At 39.7% G+C, this 19,501-nt stretch overlaps 1 protein-coding gene across 1 annotated transcript in view; it reads right to left on the minus strand.

Annotated features, from left to right (window-relative positions):
• Positions 1-2,782: 2,782 nt before the first annotated feature.
• Positions 2,783-19,501, minus strand: part of mboat2a (membrane bound O-acyltransferase domain containing 2a) — a 40,186-nt gene continuing 23,467 nt past the window's right edge. Inside the window, exons 3-13 of the mRNA XM_053335399.1 lie at positions 17,231-17,308; positions 12,892-12,987; positions 11,805-11,860; positions 10,043-10,097; positions 8,660-8,846; positions 7,692-7,884; positions 7,277-7,380; positions 7,122-7,186; positions 6,368-6,500; positions 5,375-5,526; positions 2,783-3,817 (exon numbers count right to left, since the gene is read on the minus strand). Coding sequence (XP_053191374.1) covers positions 3,652-3,817; positions 5,375-5,526; positions 6,368-6,500; positions 7,122-7,186; positions 7,277-7,380; positions 7,692-7,884; positions 8,660-8,846; positions 10,043-10,097; positions 11,805-11,860; positions 12,892-12,987; positions 17,231-17,308 — 1,285 coding nt within the window. The 3' untranslated portion in view covers positions 2,783-3,651. The remainder of the gene's footprint in view (positions 3,818-5,374; positions 5,527-6,367; positions 6,501-7,121; positions 7,187-7,276; positions 7,381-7,691; positions 7,885-8,659; positions 8,847-10,042; positions 10,098-11,804; positions 11,861-12,891; positions 12,988-17,230; positions 17,309-19,501) is intronic.

Consider the following 19,501-nt stretch of genomic DNA (forward strand, 5'->3'; position numbering starts at 1 on the left):
CTTTCTTTCTGTATGTTTCACAGAACAACGTTAACCTGCTACAGTCAGCGGCTCCTCCTCCTCGCTATTACAGTGGCGTAAACATGTGGCAGAGCAAGGGGGGCCACATCAGGAACCCCTCCCCCAGTTTAGAATAAGATTTTGCATGGAAAATCCCATTTGACAGGACTTCTGTTAACAGCCAGTATTTCTAAGTTTAACTGCTCATAATGTAAGTGAGACTTACATAATAGTTCTACACAGGGTTGGGAAGGTTACTTTGGAAATGTAATGTACAGTTTCTTTTATACAGTCTATGGTTATAGATGATTTACCCTGATTTATAAGGGAATCATTTATTATAAAGCAAGATTTAACACTCATTTGAAAATGTATTCATTAGTTCATGTACATTTTGGAATATAAAATAAAGATATGTTCTGAAAAAAGTCAAAAGCATGGTGTGGTGATCGATATTGTGGCACCATTTAAGCCTGTGTGTTCCAAATAAGCCCACCTTGTGATTTATTTACAAAATATTAAAAAATATATGTTTTCAAAGAATTAAAAACAGCATGGTGTATTGACCCTACAGTTGTTACTTTTTGCCCTTATGTTTGCAATGTCTATGCTACTATAACACTACTGAATTGCTTGATGCTTATACTGGAGTATTTCATGGTGGTGTATGGAGGTTTAATGTCCTAACATCCTTAACATCCTACTGGAAACTACATCATTATAACAACATTTAAAATATTGTTCTATAGCATAAAAAATCACTGATAAAATCATCTTAACATTTCACACCAGAACCCTGAAACCAGAGCAGGCAGACATAATTAATTTTGTTATTAACACCTGTGCTTCTCTAACTGTGTGTCAATCTGTCTATGGTGAATACACTCTGAGATAAAGGACACTTTGTTTTTTTAGCAGTATCCTGACCTGAACCCTGAACTTTTCAGCAACAACATATGTGCAACATTGCCTTTAATTAAAAAAAAAAAATCATTTTCATATTATAACATTTCAGCAACTTGTAAGAATTAAAAGTAATAATGCTGAAACACTGCAATGCTACTAGATATAGTGTGTTAGTAGGGATCCTTCATGCTCTCTGCTTGAGTTTATCTTGCTTGATTCAGGATTGAATGCTAATTTTTAGTTTATGCCAATATTCATTTTCAGCAGTACCAAACGTTTGTATAAATATTAAATTCTATTATTGCACAAAAAGACATTTATTTTCAAACATCCTTGTTAGTGTTTAAAAATAATTTCTCTTTATTTTGCCACATAAATCAGATTTTTAATGTACTGTTATACAAATCTTTCAATAAATTTCCTTCTGACACAAAAATAACCATTATGTTACACAGGCGCACACACATACAACATGGACACATGCGCACACGCAAACACACACGCAGGCACACGAACACACACAAAACAAAATGCGCCATTCATGATTTGGCACTTTGGACATATGGAGCAGTTTGCATTGATCTGCTGGTTTGGGTGGCCATGCAGTGCAATAATGTTTGTAGAATGACATCCCTTTCCCTTAGGTGGGCCGCACTCACCTAAAAATGGGCCCAGGCTACAAATATAGTTTACTTGAGACCACATCAACATGTACTAATCACATGAATACTGGTACACACACACACACGCACGCACACGCACACACGCACACAGTTATGGCAGGAATATGCAAATGTTAGAGAATCCTAAGAAGAAAATGAAAACAGGTCCATACTTCAAAACTCACCTCTGCTGCTTTGTTATTATTATTTTACCTAACACAAATTACCCAAACTCAACTCAAATTACTAACCTTTTTTTTTTGTCTTCAAAATGCACAAATTCAAAGTGTGTATGATACTGTGGGCTTGAATTCCCCCGGACTGATTCCTGGTTTAACGGATATGCAAAAATGTGTCATTGGACTCCGTTGAAACAGTGAGGTCTCTTTTAGGTTGACTCCTCTGCACCACATTTCCACATCTCCATTTACCAAATCCATAAAAATGTATCATGGTATAGCAAACTGTCACGGGGTCTCTGTCTTAAATTCTGGGTGTTGTAGAGAGTAAACCGGATGGTTTGAAAGGCTTACAGTGAACCGCGGACCAAAGGAGCAGGAGGAACCAGTGTCTCTTACACCATACAGTAAATGCACCCTGAAACAAACCCTATTCTAACATAAGAGGACACAATATGAAATAAGACCGTTTACCACAACAGCTGGTCTACGTCTTTGAATTTGTACATTATAATTGTTATTATTATTATTACTATTATTATGTCACATACATAAATATCAGATTTCCTCACCGACAAATGCACATTGCACACTTAAATTAATCTGTAGCCTGAATACAATATGTGCTTTTACGTACTGTGCATCAATTTGACAAGTTATATTTTACATTCAATTGGTTTGTGATAATTATGGCTACAAAACGTTTTGACAGTTTAACGATTGAGTGACCGTGGCACGAATGGGATTAGATCTCTGTTGCAGTAATTTTGCTCAACAGTGATGTAAACAATCCACTGTCTTTCACTAATTATTTTGTTGTGTAGGGATTCACATTAATTAAATAGTTTTGAACATGTGTGTCACAGAGGCAAGACATTTGAACACAGAGGAAACCTGTTGTGTGAAAAATATGAACACATTTAAAAAAACCAAAAAGACAACACACAAATACCCCTGAACCCAAAGTCAGAAATCCTTTAACAAAAAAAAAAAAAACGTATTCTAAATCACGTAAAGTGAGTAAATGAACTCCCTTTGAAACACATTTATCTGAAACTGATGAGTGTTTGTCAAAAAAAAGCAGCAGATATGAAAAAATATTTTTTTTAAAAACAAAACAGAAATCCATTTAGTAACTATTGGGTGGCTTTCCACTGCTGGAGACGGACGAGATCTGAATTCCACTTTGGGACTGTTGGTTCATTACATCAGGCGGAGTCAATTCATCCATTAAGAATGGTGTTCAAATAGTGTTGTCATAGACATCTAAATACAAAACACGTACAATGTGAATTCTTCTTCAGGTAAAGATTTTTAAAAAAGACATAGAAATCAAACAATATTGTGAGGATCCTAAGGCCTGTTTGAAATTGGCAGCTGATGATAAAGGTTATGTTTCTTTTACATTAACATATTTTTTTTCCTTTTCCAACTAACAAGAGGCTTGTATCCAGACAATGACAAAAACCCTCCACATACTGCACTCCTATTCTGTTTGTATAACCCGACACCACGCTGGTGGTAACTGCATTCGGGTTCTTGCAGCGTGCCATCCAAACTGGTATTTCGCCTGCAGAGTACATAGAGGGTTTAAGGCAGCTAGGAAGTCAGTTTTTCTTCATCTCCACTAATACAATGTATTGTAACCACTATCACTCATTAGTTTACACCATGGCCGTTGTTAAATCCTGGTCTCTTGTCCATGTCAGAAAAGTGATCGTGGTCATCCTTGCTACTGGAAGTTTTGACAGGACGTTGACTTGTGTTTTCTGTCTGTTAGGATTCTCAGTACGTCCAATATTTGGTTCTTTGTCAGGTAAATAGACTCGCCACACTCCATTTCTCAGTGGTTTCTAGTTCGTCTCAGTGTTTCTGCTGCTGAAGGGACTTTGGTGTCCTGAGCCTCATGTGGCTTTGTCTTTCTGGTTGCAGTTGTTGTCTGTGCTGTTGTGGTCTGTCTGGTTGTCCTGTAAGCCGTCCTGCTGCTCTTTGGCCTGTCGGCGTATTGGGTTGACGGGCAGGGCCACTACCACCAGCAGACACAGAAGATGTAGGCAGAAGTACCAGGACCTGCAAACACATCCCAAAGCAAGACTCATTTAGTTTATGTGGTATGTGGAGAATGAGAAGAGAACACAGTCACAGGTCAGTGTTTTTTGTTTCTTTATATCATCAGGCCAAAATTCAGATAGTAAAAATGCACTATGATTTCAAGGTTGCATTCAGAAATCCATCTAATTATAATTATTAGAGAACCTAGCTTATTTGGCTGCTTAAACCATTTATCCGGTTTGTGGGAGTGTGATTAGATCACATTTGATTGACAGCTCACTTTCAGCTCAAGTGTCATTTCATTTTCCAGTCAATCAATGCAGTGTTTTGCTGCCATGGAATACACTACCACTTCTATCAAATGGACCCTACTTTATGTATAGCTATGTGGTTAGCATTAGCTTTGCTATGCAACATTTTTGAGCTACTTATCCACTCTGTGATTAATACAGATTTGTGTAGTGTACACCAGTCTGTTAGTTTAACATAATAGCTTTCAAACCATGTCATTTGAATTCAATTTTGCTAAAAAAAAAAGAAAAGTGCAGTGCACTGTTTTCCCACAGGGGAGACGACAGGAAGTGTTGTGAAGTCAGCTTGGCTGATAGCCACATTATAATAAATATGATTAGACGTTTATTTATTGAGTAATTCATGTCCTTGCTTAGCCACGCCTAATTGCAACCCTGCAACAAGGGAAGGGAGTGAGAGTTTCTAAAGAATAACACAGCTTTATTAAATTACATAATTTAGAGCCAATCATGGAGTTTCCTTTCCAGGAGCTTTAAAACTAATGACATTCCTATTAGATTGAGCTGTGTTAAGTGCAAATGTTAACACACTAATGCAGTTTTTCTACGTTCAACAATTACAAAAGTACATAATATCTTTGAGAAAAGATAAGACAATTAGCAAATATTACATAATTAGGGGCTATTTATGAGTCATATACGCAAGGAGGAAAAATACATTTTGTAAAACAAAAAAGCTGCAGAAAAACTTCAGAAATAAGACAAGAAAGCTTTTTATGTTAAGCTAATCTAAATGTGATAATACATCAACATCATGATACTGACCTAAACCGTACCCACAGATGTAAATATGTGTCAGTTCCTACCTCTCTGCTCCTTTCATGACCCTGTTTTATTTAGTCTGTCCAGTAGCCACGTGCTGATTTAACTGCAGCCCTGATCTGATTGACACTGGGCATTGTTGGGTCTTTATTTCATGGCAGTGGCCCGGCAATTTCAAGGCCACTCATTTTATTTCCTTCACATGAATCCTCCTAACCCTTCGCTCATTAATCTGTCTCGTTAACTGTTACAGCCGGACAAGATGGAGCCAGGCTAGTGAAAAAAAGCACTCATATCTACACTGTGAGCGGTTCATTCGCCTGCATAATATTACAATTGCTTTACAAAACAAGGGGTGTGTACAACTCGCTCTACTAATGACTGCAGGTAAAAGCAGAGGCTATAATATTCTCTCTGCTATCCTGAAGCTTTATTTAAAAAGAAACACAGTCAGTAGAACAACCCAAACCTGTGCAGCATCAACATCAACACATATACGTACCTGTAGAACGTGAGTGAAGGTCCCACAGTATATAGGACAAACGGCACCACTGTGTAACTAATAGCCACCTGAGTCCATGCCCACGTGATGACATCGTAAATGCACTTGTATGAGTCGGAGACCAGGAAGTGCGGTCTGATGTTGTGCCTTACCTGTAAAAAAAGAAAACATCTCTTAAGATCTGAACATAATTTACGAGTGAATTAATCTGTAAACTTTAAATTGCACTCCACTCTTTTAATGAGCTAACTGACCTAGTTCCCAACTCTTTCTCAGCGCCTAGTTCTGCTTATTATCTGCCCATCTCTTTTTTTTTCTATCTGTCTTTTTTCCATCTAATAACTCTTGAGAGAAATCGATATCTGAAAAGGGCTGCGTGGCAGAGGCCAGGAGTTTTATGGTGGAACTGGGTCAGTGGTCTCCTTGTCTTCCTTTAGATAAAGAATAAGAAAGTCCCTTCAAGAACTTCGCCTACACAGCAAATTTACTGTGCTTCCATTTCAGTTAATCAACCCTTCCCAAGCAGATTGTCCAGAACTACACAGCAACCCACCCTGCCGTACCATCACTCTTCATAAACATCCAGCTTGTCTGCTTCTTTCACAAGACCAGAGTGGAGAGGTCTGGCTTAGCATAGATTAGTGGTAATGGCCTCACACTTTAAATGAGGTATAAGTGGTATACTACTTTATGATTATACCCTCATTCTCCATTAAAGGGATTTTGGTGTGTGTTTGTTGGTCTGCTAAGTAGCTGCGGTAATACTAAAGAGCTCATAGACTCTGGCAGGAAGATGGGAAAACAAAATCAATCAAATTTTCTGGCAAAATTTCCCAGAACAGCTATAGGATGAACGCTCTATCATGATTTATGACACTAATAAACCCACATATATGAGGATGATTTTACAATTATACATTTCAAGATCTCCGTGCTGGAAAGACCTTAAAAAGCTGTACTGTGCATATAGACACAAACAGTGCATGTACTCACTGCACGTGCAGCCATGGTCATGGCAATGCCAGTGAGGAAGGTCAGGTAGTAGCCAGGGTACACCCCGTGCCACATGGCTGACAGCAGGAAGGTGGCAGCAGTGGGGTTTATGGGACAGCGCTCGTAACACACCCTGGGGAACAGACATGGCACACATCCAGGATGTAGTCAAAACATTTCACATGACTATGCAGAAACAGTTATATTCATGACTAGGAAAGCCTATAACCAAATAATATGTGTAATATATTATATAATATATATATAATATAATTAGGGCTGGGTATCATTACCAGTACCAATCCAAGTACCCTTAAATTGATACCAATACCAATTGAGTACTTCATTCGATACCCATCAAGTGAATAGAAGCATTAAAATATATAAAATGCCACCACAGACGGGTTGTAGCTGCTGTGGAAGTGGACGAATCATGTTGCATTAAATCGAAGAACGCTTGCGTTGATTGGCTGTGAGCAAGTCCATACAAATAGTCATATTTTCTAGCTCTGGGTGCAAGAAAGATTGACTGCAGGTATCGTTTACATACATTGTCTTTCTACAAAAGATTACTGCCAACAAATGTACAATTTTTGTGAAAAATTCTAATTAATACTTTCAAATTCCCTAAACCAATGAGATTCGTGGCATTTTTCCATTTAAACCATTCAAATCAGGGCTTTATTCAGTCGTGACTGAAATAAAACATTTAAAAAAACCCAAATACACAGTATTTCAACCTGTATGCTTTTACCTTTTGAGCCAAAGAGCTGTCTGGATATTCCAGTTGTCCAAGAACATCTTGAAACTGGTGGCAAACTGAAATCAGAGGTGCAACATTATATCTTTAGACAGCAAGTTGTAAAAGGCTGTGTCAGGATATAAAGTGTCTCATAAAAAGAGCCAAACCTCAATGTCCAGAATTCTGAGATTTGATATCAGGTCCCACCGTGGGGAGCCATCTTTGTTGTATCCATTGAAGCCAAATCCTGCTGCGTTGTTAATTGCATCAGCTACAGGAGAAAGGTACAAATGAGTGCTAGGACAGAAACAGCCTCCAAATCATTAGAATGCATTAGTATGTGAGACAATGGTGACACAACATCACGTCATGTATTTGTCATTGGTATAAAACAATGGCTGCATTTCTCAATTGAACACTAGATGGCACTGCTATGCCAAGAAATGTTGTGAAATGAGAAACGTGACTAGACAAGTGCAGAATAGACCAAAAAAAAACAAAACTGGAGGAATGTCAAGATTTGATTTTTTTGACAATCAAATAAAAATATAAATCTTGGCCTGGACATCATGTGTAACTCACCAAGTGTCCAGACAAAATAATACTTTGGCCTCAGAGCCAACATGGCCAGGTAAAGGTAGATGACTTGTAGATAGAAGGGTGTGGACTTGACGAATTCGTCGTTTATCGAGTGCTCCACTGGGATGACTTTACACAGTGACAGATAGATGGCCAGCGAGATGGCGCACGTGCACAGCTTGGAGATGACATCATTCTGAGAGGAGGAGAGAGGAGAGAGCGGGACATAAAGAATAAGTCCTGTCAAGACTCATCACATTGTATTATATTTATAAGGAAACAATAACCACTTGATATGAAAAGTGATACTTTTACTTCCAACACTCACTTATGTAAACTCAAGGTTAACTTAAGTCCTTCAGCTTTCTCTCATGTGTTATATTTAGCAGCGTCTGTGTTTCACTGTTTCTTTCTTTTCAGAAAAACACACACACTCAAATCTTGAAGTGTGATTTAATTATTAATGCATTATGCAGTAAGAATAAATAAGTAACCTGGAGGTTTAGACATTTGCGTCATTAAATTCTCAATAATGTCTTCGTTTCTGTTACGCTAAAGAGAACCACATGCATTATAATTACCCTGCACCCTTGTAAAGCTGCTCTACTGAAGGGCTTTTTCCAATATTACAGAAATATGTCCTCAAAGAGAAATATGTAGTTTAAAGTCTCGTTTTGTTTTATCATAACCACTCATGATGTATTCAAATACTCTCTTTAAGGGTTTCAAGTTACCAAAGAAAGGTTTTTGTTCACCACAGCACAAAATATAGGTCTATTTTACCTCAGTGTTTGCAGACACTATATCCCCTTCTGTTCATGTGGTAATAACTATGATACGGTTTCATTGTGCGTGTTTATTATAAACCCCGTGTAGACAACAGATACAGTCTAGATAAAGTAACTGAAGCTGAATGAGACTTAATTGTGTTTCTTACAACCACATAGCATCTCCACAGTCATGTGCCGTACCTTGGGCGAGGGTTCGCTCTGCTTGTACTTCCCATTCTCCTTCCCGTTGGCATTCTCCTGGTGGTGTGGCTGGTAGCACGTGCCTTCAATGAAGGCCACGTAGTCATTGTAGGAGCATGTAGGTCCTGCCAGGATGCCCATGAAGTTACAGTTGTAGCTTAGATATTCCAGCAAACTGGGCATCCGCCTTAAGTGGAAGAGGGAAAGACACGCGCAGATATGTCAGAATAAAAGTTAAAAATACATACAATACATTGATAAGAGAGTCCAGTTTCACATGTTAAGGACAGAATAAACCCAGGATATTGTGCTTGAGCTGTGCCTTGTGATTTCATTTCAAATACAATAGTGTAACAAATACAAAAGACTCAAATTATCCACAAGGCTGCCAGCATGTTCAAATATTCCATTTTGTTCTATTCTATATAAGGAGAGCTTTAAGGGCTGGATATGGTCAAAAACTAAAGGCGGACAAGGACAGCGAATGCACAGGTAGTTCTGTACCTGTCTGTGTTTGCCGAAGACCCTCACGGACATTGGCAGACGCTGAAATTCATTTCACGCAGACCCCCACATACCCTAGCAGCCACATAGAAGCTCAAAGTACAATTTTGCTGTATCTTTTCTTTCCCCACCAAATCTAATTGCCTGAATGGTTGTTCTTGCTTTGACTACTAATTCCTCACCTTCCCCACAGCCATCTCAGAGTCAGCGGTTGACTCACAGTGGCCCAGCAAAGCTTTATGAAACAAAGATTTAATGCCTCATAGTTGGAGCCAGTTCACATCAGGATCAATGCATTAACTGGGTTGTATAGAAAAAGAGAATTTCTCTTTTATGCTTAGCTATTCCTGCAATAAAGATATCAAGATGTCAGTCCTGCTCTGTCTGTAATCTCTTTTATGTTAAACTACTGTATGTTGTCAACATAGTAACTACCTGTACATTATAGCAATAGCTCATCTCCATAGCTAAGTCCTTTATACATAACCTGCCCTGTCATCTCCATTAGAAACTGTTAGAAACTGAAAAAGAAATCTGCAGTTGTAATGCAGGATAAATAGAGGGCAGGGTATTCCTACGATACAGGTCACACGAGAGTAGTGAATGTGTGATTTCCTAGATACTGAGTTCCAAATTATTGCTTAACAGCACTAAAGAGAGTCTGAAAGAGGTGGGCGGGCGCGGGCAATGTGGTGATTTCCTATGCAGCAATACAAGAAATTAAGCCATTACTAAAATAAAGAGCATCATTTCTTTCAGATAGAGCTCATGAGAAACGTGAATGCAAATTTAACAAAACTTTTGAACACAAATGTAGACAATCCTTGATTGACATGAAACCATCATCTAGAGCAGTAAAAACATACCTGAGTCACATACCTGATAGCTAGGTATTTCTGACTGGGATTCAGCTGCGCGTCTCGCTTGGTCAAACCTACAGACAGACACACACACTTTGTACATTTAAAAAAATACATTTAATTGATGTCCACCATGTTCTGAAAAGCAGCTTCACGTGTAGTAAATTTGTCAAATCTTCACATTTAAGCTCAGAGTAATGAGAAGTGCTGATTCTCAAGAATTCAGTGTTGTGGCAACCATCACTAGTTGGGGGTCAGAGGTAACTGCATAGCAACACACAGGCTCGGGGGCCAGGAAGGGCATGTGTGAATGGCCCAGCAAAGTAAACAATGCCAACTTCCTTCTGCTGAGCTAGCCCGAGGGGCGATGAATGTGTCAGGGCGGGAGAGCAAAGAGTGACGACAAATAGTGATGCAACAGAAAGTGCAGGGAGCTGTGTAAATAACCTCGCTGGAAATATAACACGGGTTGTACTACTATTCTGGCAGCACTTCTGTGTTGGCCCTTTACTGATAAACATTTTAAGAGGGGATGTTACATCTTGGCATGTGGCCAGGTGAATATTCATTCTAGTGGTTGCTGTGAAGGTTAGTAAAGGTCTGCTCTATTCTTTGGACTAAATTTGTTTTCATAGTTTGTTCTCTTTTAATGCGTACTTACAAAAAAAGACCCTGAGCTGCTTGAGGCTACGCAACTCATTAGACTGAAAACTCATGGCCAACTCTGGCATCGTGGGATACATATTGAGGATAGATAGATCTCTTCCTGCAAGGCTATGTTTAGTTAAATTCTGCTGCTCCTCTGATCCCAATCAAATAAAGGAAAAGACCAATTGTGATGCAAGAGGCTTCACATATTTTGCTGTGGAAAACAGACGTAGCAACATACTGCTTTGTGTGTGTGTGTGTGTGTGTAAGCGTGTGTGTGTGAGAGTATAAACATCAGACAGGTATAAGAAAGTGACAGCTGGCTGAAGATGGGGATTACAGTCTTAGTTTCTCATTAAAGTCACAGTTGCAAGGAGAATTAGTGACCTGAACAGAATTTAAAACACTATGCAACTCTGCACTACACACAGACACATACCAATACACAAATGATTATTAAACTGCTGATTGTGCTCAATGTAAAATTTTCCGAGGGGACTTAAGACTTCAAGTGGGAACTAAAAAAGCTGTGAGTGACTCTCATCACCCTCTAAATCTCTCAGCCTCTCCTGGCCACTGACTCTTGATCACGCTTGTTTACTTTAACCTTGGTTTTATTTAGCTGTATTTATTGCTCATTAGCACATTTGATTTTACCGTTATGGGTAGCAAATGTTCCATTTACTTCAAAAGGCTATAAAGTGTGTCAAATCCCAGTCAGCTAATAGAGGAGCACTTCAGATTTGACTGCTCTGCCTTGAAAATCAGAGGGTCTACTGATGTTTTGCGAATACATATATGTTTCAAACTATGCATTCCCTGTTTTAAGTCAGCTATTAAACTGTTTAACAGAGAGGGGGAGAGAGAGAGAGCGAGAGAGCATAGTTGATCATTGCTCCATTACATAACTAAGCTGAAGCTCTCTTTCTGGTTCACTAGTCCATTGTCAGAACTGACTACTGGCTTGGAAAAGTGGCCCATGAGATCTGCTTTTAAACTCATGAGAGAATTGAACCTGCATTTTCACTTCTGTCACATCTGCCACTTTTTTTCCCACAAAGAACACACACACGCACACACGCACACAGGAAACACATACACTATGATGAGAGACATGCTGATGCTCGCCTTACCATCGTGTATTTCAAACGCCAAGCTGGTGATCTTCTGTGTTATAACCATCATGGGCCTAATGAGAACAAGAACAACACACAACCAGCTCATCACTTTTTCTTCACAAAATGACCCCACACTCCATTGGATTTTATATGGCAGAGAAGTAGAACATTTTTGGGGGCATCATGCAATTAATGACTTTAGATGCCAATTAATCCAAAAAAGAAAAAAATAGGGACAGTATGGGCTCCACAATAGGAAAGTTCCTCTAGGATAACTTTAAAGATATTTTTTTTTATCTTCCTCAAGCTAGTTTTTTGGCCCTGATGGCCTTGATTGGCCCTGGTCAGAGAATCACTCGGCTACACAGACTACTTCCTCCTGACTTCATTCAATCATTCTCAATCATAAAGCAATAAATTATAAATAGATAATAAAGAATTGTGCATCCTGATCTTATGTGTCTACATTTAGATACACAGTATATAACCTTATATATATTATTTATATATTATACCTCATATAACCATTGTAATTTCTTGACTAATTTTATACATTAAAAACTGTTGGTGGCAAAAAAAAATTAGCAACAGATGAAGCAGCAGGTCAGAGACTTTCTGAGGGAAATCAGAACTACCTGTTCCCTGTTATAAGGGTCACGCTGACATTTCAGAGGGAGAAAAAAAGTGAATTTGACATTTTCAGGAAAAATGGAGGGACAGAAGATGAGTTAGTTGAAAGAGTGAAATCTCTGCCCTCGCAGAGGCAGTATGGGCTTGCATTAGGTTGCTTAGCAACTAGCCACCCCCACCCTGCTGGGAGCGCAGGCTGTCTGCTTGAATTGTCAGACAGTCTGGAGGAGTGGGAACCAACTGCAAGCAACTACAGTCCCCATCGACGTCCTCCTGCGGACACAGCTGAGCAATGTGACATGCTCTTGTTTCTGTTTAGCTCAGACTGGTTGAGTCATATCTAACATTACCCTGACTCTTGATGTTTGTCTTTTTAGCTACAGTTGTAGTACATTTGACATGTTTCAGTTTCCAGTCATAATTAAAAACCACAAATGCAACAGAAAACTGTAAATGTGTTAGTGTAGCTTACCCTGTAAAATCTGCAGAGTACATGCCGTAGTCAAATACGTAGACTCGTGTGATCTGACACAATATCAGGTAGCCAAGAGTCACCATGAAGCAGTACCTGGGCAGAGACAATAGAAAGAATAAATGATTATACTGTGGACATAGCTAAATAATCTGTGAAAATAACAACAGCAAATTTGACGTCTTGCTGTATTTGTTCTAAATTTAATATACAGTCACTAAAACATGAATCTACACATTAATATGAAGCATTTCAGGCGGGCCATCGTGATGGATACATACACATTATATCACTTGTGAACATTTAACCTCAGTGCTCCGAGGAGAGAAAATTAACTTTGCCCTTCGTTTTAGGAGAACAATGATTTTTTTCATTACAGTACTGTACAAAAAGACAGTGGTCACGGCAACAAGGCAGAGACTTATGGCAAGGGGAGGGAGGCCAAAGACTGGACAAAGGGGCAGAGGAGGCTTCAATAATGTGTTACTGTCAGCGGAGGAAGACAGAGGACAACACAACCTTTCAACAGAAGACAGAGCAGCAGTAAAGGCTGCGGTACAAAGCTGTTGCACAGTCAGCCCAAGTCAAAGCTAGCTAACTAGCATAAGCCCTGCTGCAAACAGTAAAAGGATTGTTGCGATCTGAGAAGGAATACAACACACCAGCTCGAGCTAGGCTGCGTCGGAGGTAAGACACATCGGGACGTCTTGGTTATGAAAGTCCACTGTATCTGTAGTCCACCATCTGATCTCTGCTGCCAACCATTTACAACCCAAAATAAAACACTTTCAGTGCTACAATATGAAATATTTTTTTACATTTAACACAAACTATTAATCTCAAAAACCTTTGAGAAGCCACTCAATATCTTGTAATATTCCACAGCTCTTTTCACTTAGAATATATTTTTACTATATTGCCAATATTTCACATTTTAATTGTATCTATCAAGCAAGGTAACATCTGCAGTAGGAACATCTTATCTTTGGAAGTTGGGAGTAGCCGGTGACGTCCAGACACCTCTAGACAAAGAACACACATTTTTACAACTCCCAACCCAAAAGTGGGAGAACTGAGTGTGTGTCCTGTCATGTAGAGCTTTTACTAACCCTAACCCAGGCTGAAATTTAAGGCACCTAGAATTAGACTACCAAATACATTACCTTTGCACCTGATTGACAAGTATCTCCAAGCTTAGGTTACTTCTTAACTTCTCTGATGTGCTACAACTTGTAAAAAGAGTAATCAGAGCCACAATTCTACCTTTGAGGTGAGATTAACTGTTTCACTTGCTTACAATGCAGATTTCCCAACTTGACATTTTCTTGAAGCCAGTGACAAAAGGTTTTCTGTTGACTCTACAAATATTTTTAATCCTCATTTCGTCAAAATCATCTTTGTCTACTAGCAGCACACAGCTGTGGTTATCTGTGTGGATATGGGCTATATGTGCTGCAGCTATATTTGCAGTGGGCCCACCGGGGATCCTTCGGTTATCCTCATCTGATTTGTGTTTGTTTAATTCACAGCTCAGAGGGGGGGTTTCATTTCCACTCATTCCACTCAAGTCTTTGGATGGAGATGGGGACTAAAGTAGGCTGGCCTACCGCTGTGGGACAGTAGTAGACAGGTCAGTGCACAGACAAGAGCCGCAGGTATGGACGCACACTGTACATGAAGCACGGAAAACCAAAAGAAACAAGCTTTAAATAACCATTTGAATACTCTAAGGCCTCTCTCTAAGGTTGTGTACACATTATTAATGCCTCGAGGCAAACTTCAAATCTGTTCAGCATGCGAAGCAGTAATACAGACACTTATCACTGTCAGGTTCACAGTCGTGTTTTCACAACAAAACTCCAACAAATTCCAATTAAACTGCAGTCCAGTAAAATTTCTCAAATGTTGTCCTTGATTCAGGCCTGCCGCCCTGAAGATACGTTGACTGCAGCTGAGGATGTCATCAGGGTGGTAGTAAGTCCAGTACCCCAAACTAGACATGGTTTGCTCTGAGCTGCTGGGGTGGAAGTGAGGCTAAAATACTCACTATGGGGATGTGTCTCAGCTGGTAGTGTCACAATTCCTTCCTCAGAGTCAAAACTTGGCTGAGAGCCGGTCGGACATAAACAATACACAGACCTGTTACTTAGAATTGTGGGTTGGATGCCCAACATGGGATCATAGGATAAATCTGAGGGGAGATGATGAAGGGGAAATTCCCTCTTTGGTACAGATAATCAGTTGCATATATAACCAGTGTCCATGGGTTGAACAGATATTGCCAAAATTGAAAAAAATTTTTTTTTAGAACAATACCAATTTGCCGTGTAAAGAGGTAAATTAGTTTCACTAAAACAGAATATCCTCTACTAAGATAAAGTGCAATAGATCACAATGATCCTTTGAACATCATATATTTACATTAAAGCTGCAACAATTAGTATTAGTCAATCAACAGACAACTAATCAACTGATGGATTAATCAATTTGATTTCCAAGTAGAAAGTTCCAAACTCAATGATTTCAAATGTGAGAATTTACTGCTTTTCGGTCTCCTACATGACTTGACAGATCAAACTGACAAGCAAATGATTGGTAGATGAATCAATCATTATATTACATTAGCTGTAGACCTCATATACATGAAGCTAGTTAGCATGTCTTTGGATTCTTCTGCAGTTTCTATAGTTTAGTTATGTTTCTTCTTTAGCACAGGCATCTTCACTGGTTGCACAACATCTTATTGTCTTTTCTCTCCTTGTTGTCGACCAGCAGGCAGCGCTGTGTTCACGCTTGAGGCATGAAGCAAAGCATCCAGAACATTCCCTGTTGTCTGAACACACCCAACAGGTGAACTGTCAAAGAGGGGGAGTGGGACACTGAGAGATCCGGAGCTGCACGAGACTGAATGGTAAGAAATATGATGCCTACCACTGAACAAAGAGTCTCTAGCCTGTGTAAAGCCATAGTATGACAGGTTCACATTTGCGGCCATTCACAGTGCAGGGGGGGAAAAAAGAACTTTTAGCAGCTCCATGAAGTTGTCACACTGCACTCACTGTACACTTTCCCCCAGGGGCCGGGTGTCTGAGTGGGATAACACAAGTACTGCCACAGCACACTGGTCTTGGGAGTGGTGTGCAGTACACTCTGTACAGTGATCCTAAAATGTGTCCGAGCCTAGCTGTTGCAACCGCAGCAGTTGGTACTGGGAGGTTTTATTAGATACAAATGTGTAGATGTTTTGCATTATTCTGATTTATTTCATCTCTACTCAGCAGTATTATCTTTAGTGTTATCTCAGTGTGTTGTGCAATAGTTTTAAGACATTATGAGGAGGGATGGCTTACAGAGACATAGTGATGAAACATATAGTAAGAAAAAGAGATGGAGAGAATCGGACAGAGAAAGAGACCGACAGAGAAAGGGACAGCGAGGGAAGTTGGGAGAACTTCAAAAATAAATGGCCGCTGCTAAACCTGTGTTGTTGATATTTGTTATGTAAAAAACCCCAGTGGGTTCTCAGCAGTAGGTTCAACACCCTCTGCAAACATGAACATGTCAGTGCGTCCTGTCTCTGTGGCTCTCTTCCTTTGTCCCCAAGCTGCACCTACAGCCAAGGGCTGGGTGAACTTTATCTCAACATGTGGCAAAGGTTAGTTTTTAGTTTAATAGAGGTTACAATAAGGAGTGGACACTACTTATCTTCTTACTTGCGTGCACAAGAGACAGACCAGCGGTCATGTCTGTGGATGGTTAAACTTCCAGGAATTATGTGGTCTAACATTTGATGTAAAACATTGTTGGATTTGTTGAAATGTCACATGTTAGGCTGAATGAAACAGTTTTTTATTACGGGTCATTGTCAGTCTGTCACTGTAATAATGAGATCTTTCATTCTGAGAGCTGTTGTTATTGTGATTACTGTTTTGTTAGTATCTATTCATGGTGCTCTCCCTAAGGGTGAACATCTTCTGTTTTACACCTGCACTCATGACCTTGAAGTCTGGTAAAAATAATATCAAAGACAACGTGTGTGTGTATATGTGTGGTTGTGCGTGTGTGTGTGTGTGTGTTTTGTCTTGATGAGTCGTGGTCACAGATGGAAGCCTGGGGGGGGGGGGGGGGGGGGGCTGATCTGACAGCACTGACAGGCTCTACAACTTCGTCAAATGTCTTTGTTGCACATCTAGTTGCCCTTTCAGGTGTTTGCCTTTCATTCATGTGGGAAATGGCGGTTTGCAGGTCTGTGTGGTCTCACCTTCTCCTGGAACAAAGGCAGCAAACAAAAATTTTGACAAATCTTTAAATTAAAGCTGTATCTTATTTGTGCTCTTACCTGTGCATGTTCTCCAGACCAGCAAAGACAATCACACTGTAGGACAGTCCGCTCTGCACCAGGAAATGAAGAGAATACCTGTGGGGAGACAGACAACATAAATAATAACTTATTATTGTTATTGACCCTTCCATATACAAATTTTGACATTTGGTTTCTTGGTTTGTCATTTACTGGAAAACGTCATAGGATGCAGGCCTCTTCTGTTTACTAAGCTATATTAGACTCAAGGAAGAGGAAATTACAGCATTATGAAACCAGTGTCACACCATCAGCCATGTGAAGCAAGACCATCATAACCAGAAATGTGTCATCTCCAGTCACAGGACTAAAGGAAAAGCCTGACCATCACACTCTATCCTTAATTGATTCCCCATGCCTTTCAGCTGCAAGATTCCTTATATCACTATTAGAGGAAGAGATTTCTGTGCATGTGTGTGTCGGGAAGATTTTTATGTACCTCTCTCCCCTTCCTGTGAAGCACACGCGTACACAAACAGACACACAGTTCAACAGCGGCAGCAGCTAACAGATGGGCCTTTGAAGGGCGCAGTGTGTGATGCTCCCGACGTCATGCCACCCCCCGGGAGAGGAGAGATGCCACACTGTGTTAGTAGTGAGTCAACAAAGAGGGCAAGGGCATCAGGGGTTGGCGAGGAACAAGGAAACGCAGGCTGTGTGAATTAAGATGAGCTGCTCAGCAAATAAAAGGGTTAAGAAGGCAGTCATATCTGAAGGGAGGGAGAGGGAAAGAGATCTACAATTCTTACACAAAGCAGCATTTTGACCTCTGACCTGTTGGCTTGGCTAGTATTAATCAAACATGACAATCTCTTCATGTATCTACAGAGCAAACTTGGTGCCCTTTGGTGGAAGGAATGTTCCGACTGTCACAATCTCTGAAGGTTTTTCTCCAGTGACATTCAGAAACCAACTTGTCTGTCTGACAGAGAGGGAACACATCCTAAAATAAACCGACACTCTGCAGCATCTGCTTCTCCAGGGCTGCAGCCAGGTGCCCTCTAAGACAAAGCAGCGTGTGTGTGTGTGTGTGTGTGTGTGTGTGTGTGTGTGTGTGTGTGTGTGTGTGTGTGTGTGTGTGTGTGTGTGTGTGTGTGTGTGTGTGTGTGTGTGTGTGTGTGTGCGCGTGTGTGTGTGTGTGTGCGCGTGTGTGGGTGTGCAATCAAAGTGTGAATTACTGTGTGTGTGTGTACATGAGCAAATGCAAGCATACATGTGCATTGATGCATTCATGCATGACACACAAGTGAGCTGCATTGGCAGACCCTGATTGGGATCCATTTATAAACATGTGCACTACTGCTCTATGCTGAGACAAGTTTATCTAATTATTTCACATATTCTTGTAATTAGCATATAATTATTATTGTTGAATGTGTTTAAAATACTTAACCCAAAGCATTCAGCCAAGTACTATAAAATACCCAATACTGGCTTCATAGTGTGCTTATAGATATGAATAGAATATTTTAATGTATTAATTACTGTAGCAAATAAAACTTTCTGTCAGGCTTTCATGGACATAATCCTTATGTATTGATTATTTGGCCCATTTGGTCAAATAGGTTGTCATGCCTTGGTTAAATTGAGGGGATGAATGTGTGAGTCTTGAACTCTAATTCATTATTTAATCTATTTTTCATTGATATTTGAATATCTATTTGCATATACTATTGTACTTCCTTACAAATCGTGTTTGGCTGACCAGTAAATCAGTACCCAAACACAGCTCTGTGACTACAGTGCAGCTGTTTCACATCCAAGTCTCACTTCCTTATTTTTACACAACATTTTTGTTGCGCTACTAAGAAATGCTTTGATTCCAGAAATGAGTCAAGAGGTTTAATGAAGGCTCAACTTACAGTCTCTGACTCTCAACTCCACTGCCACTGTTTGGTTTTTTGAACCTCTACTGGATATTTATTGATCTCATGTTCGATTCAGATTAAACTGGAGTAAGAGAAAGAAACATCTACAACTAAATCATTTTTTGTTCAAAATAAAACATACAAAGCTATCATTATTATTATTATTATGATAAAACATGGATTGCTGGGCGGATAAAGATTACATAATTGCTTCATTTATGACAGATATCGGTGTCTTTTTTCGGACTCAGGAACATATTAAACTACATCACCTCTCCTGTGTAGCCACAACAAATGATATCATCCAACTGCAGCTAGGTGTCAGACTCACTATGTACATGAACCTGTCTGCCTGTGGGTGATCAAATAAAGCCCTATCACC

Source organism: Scomber japonicus, chromosome 16 (assembly GCF_027409825.1).
Source record: "Scomber japonicus isolate fScoJap1 chromosome 16, fScoJap1.pri, whole genome shotgun sequence".
Lineage (NCBI taxonomy): Eukaryota > Metazoa > Chordata > Actinopteri > Scombriformes > Scombridae > Scomber > Scomber japonicus.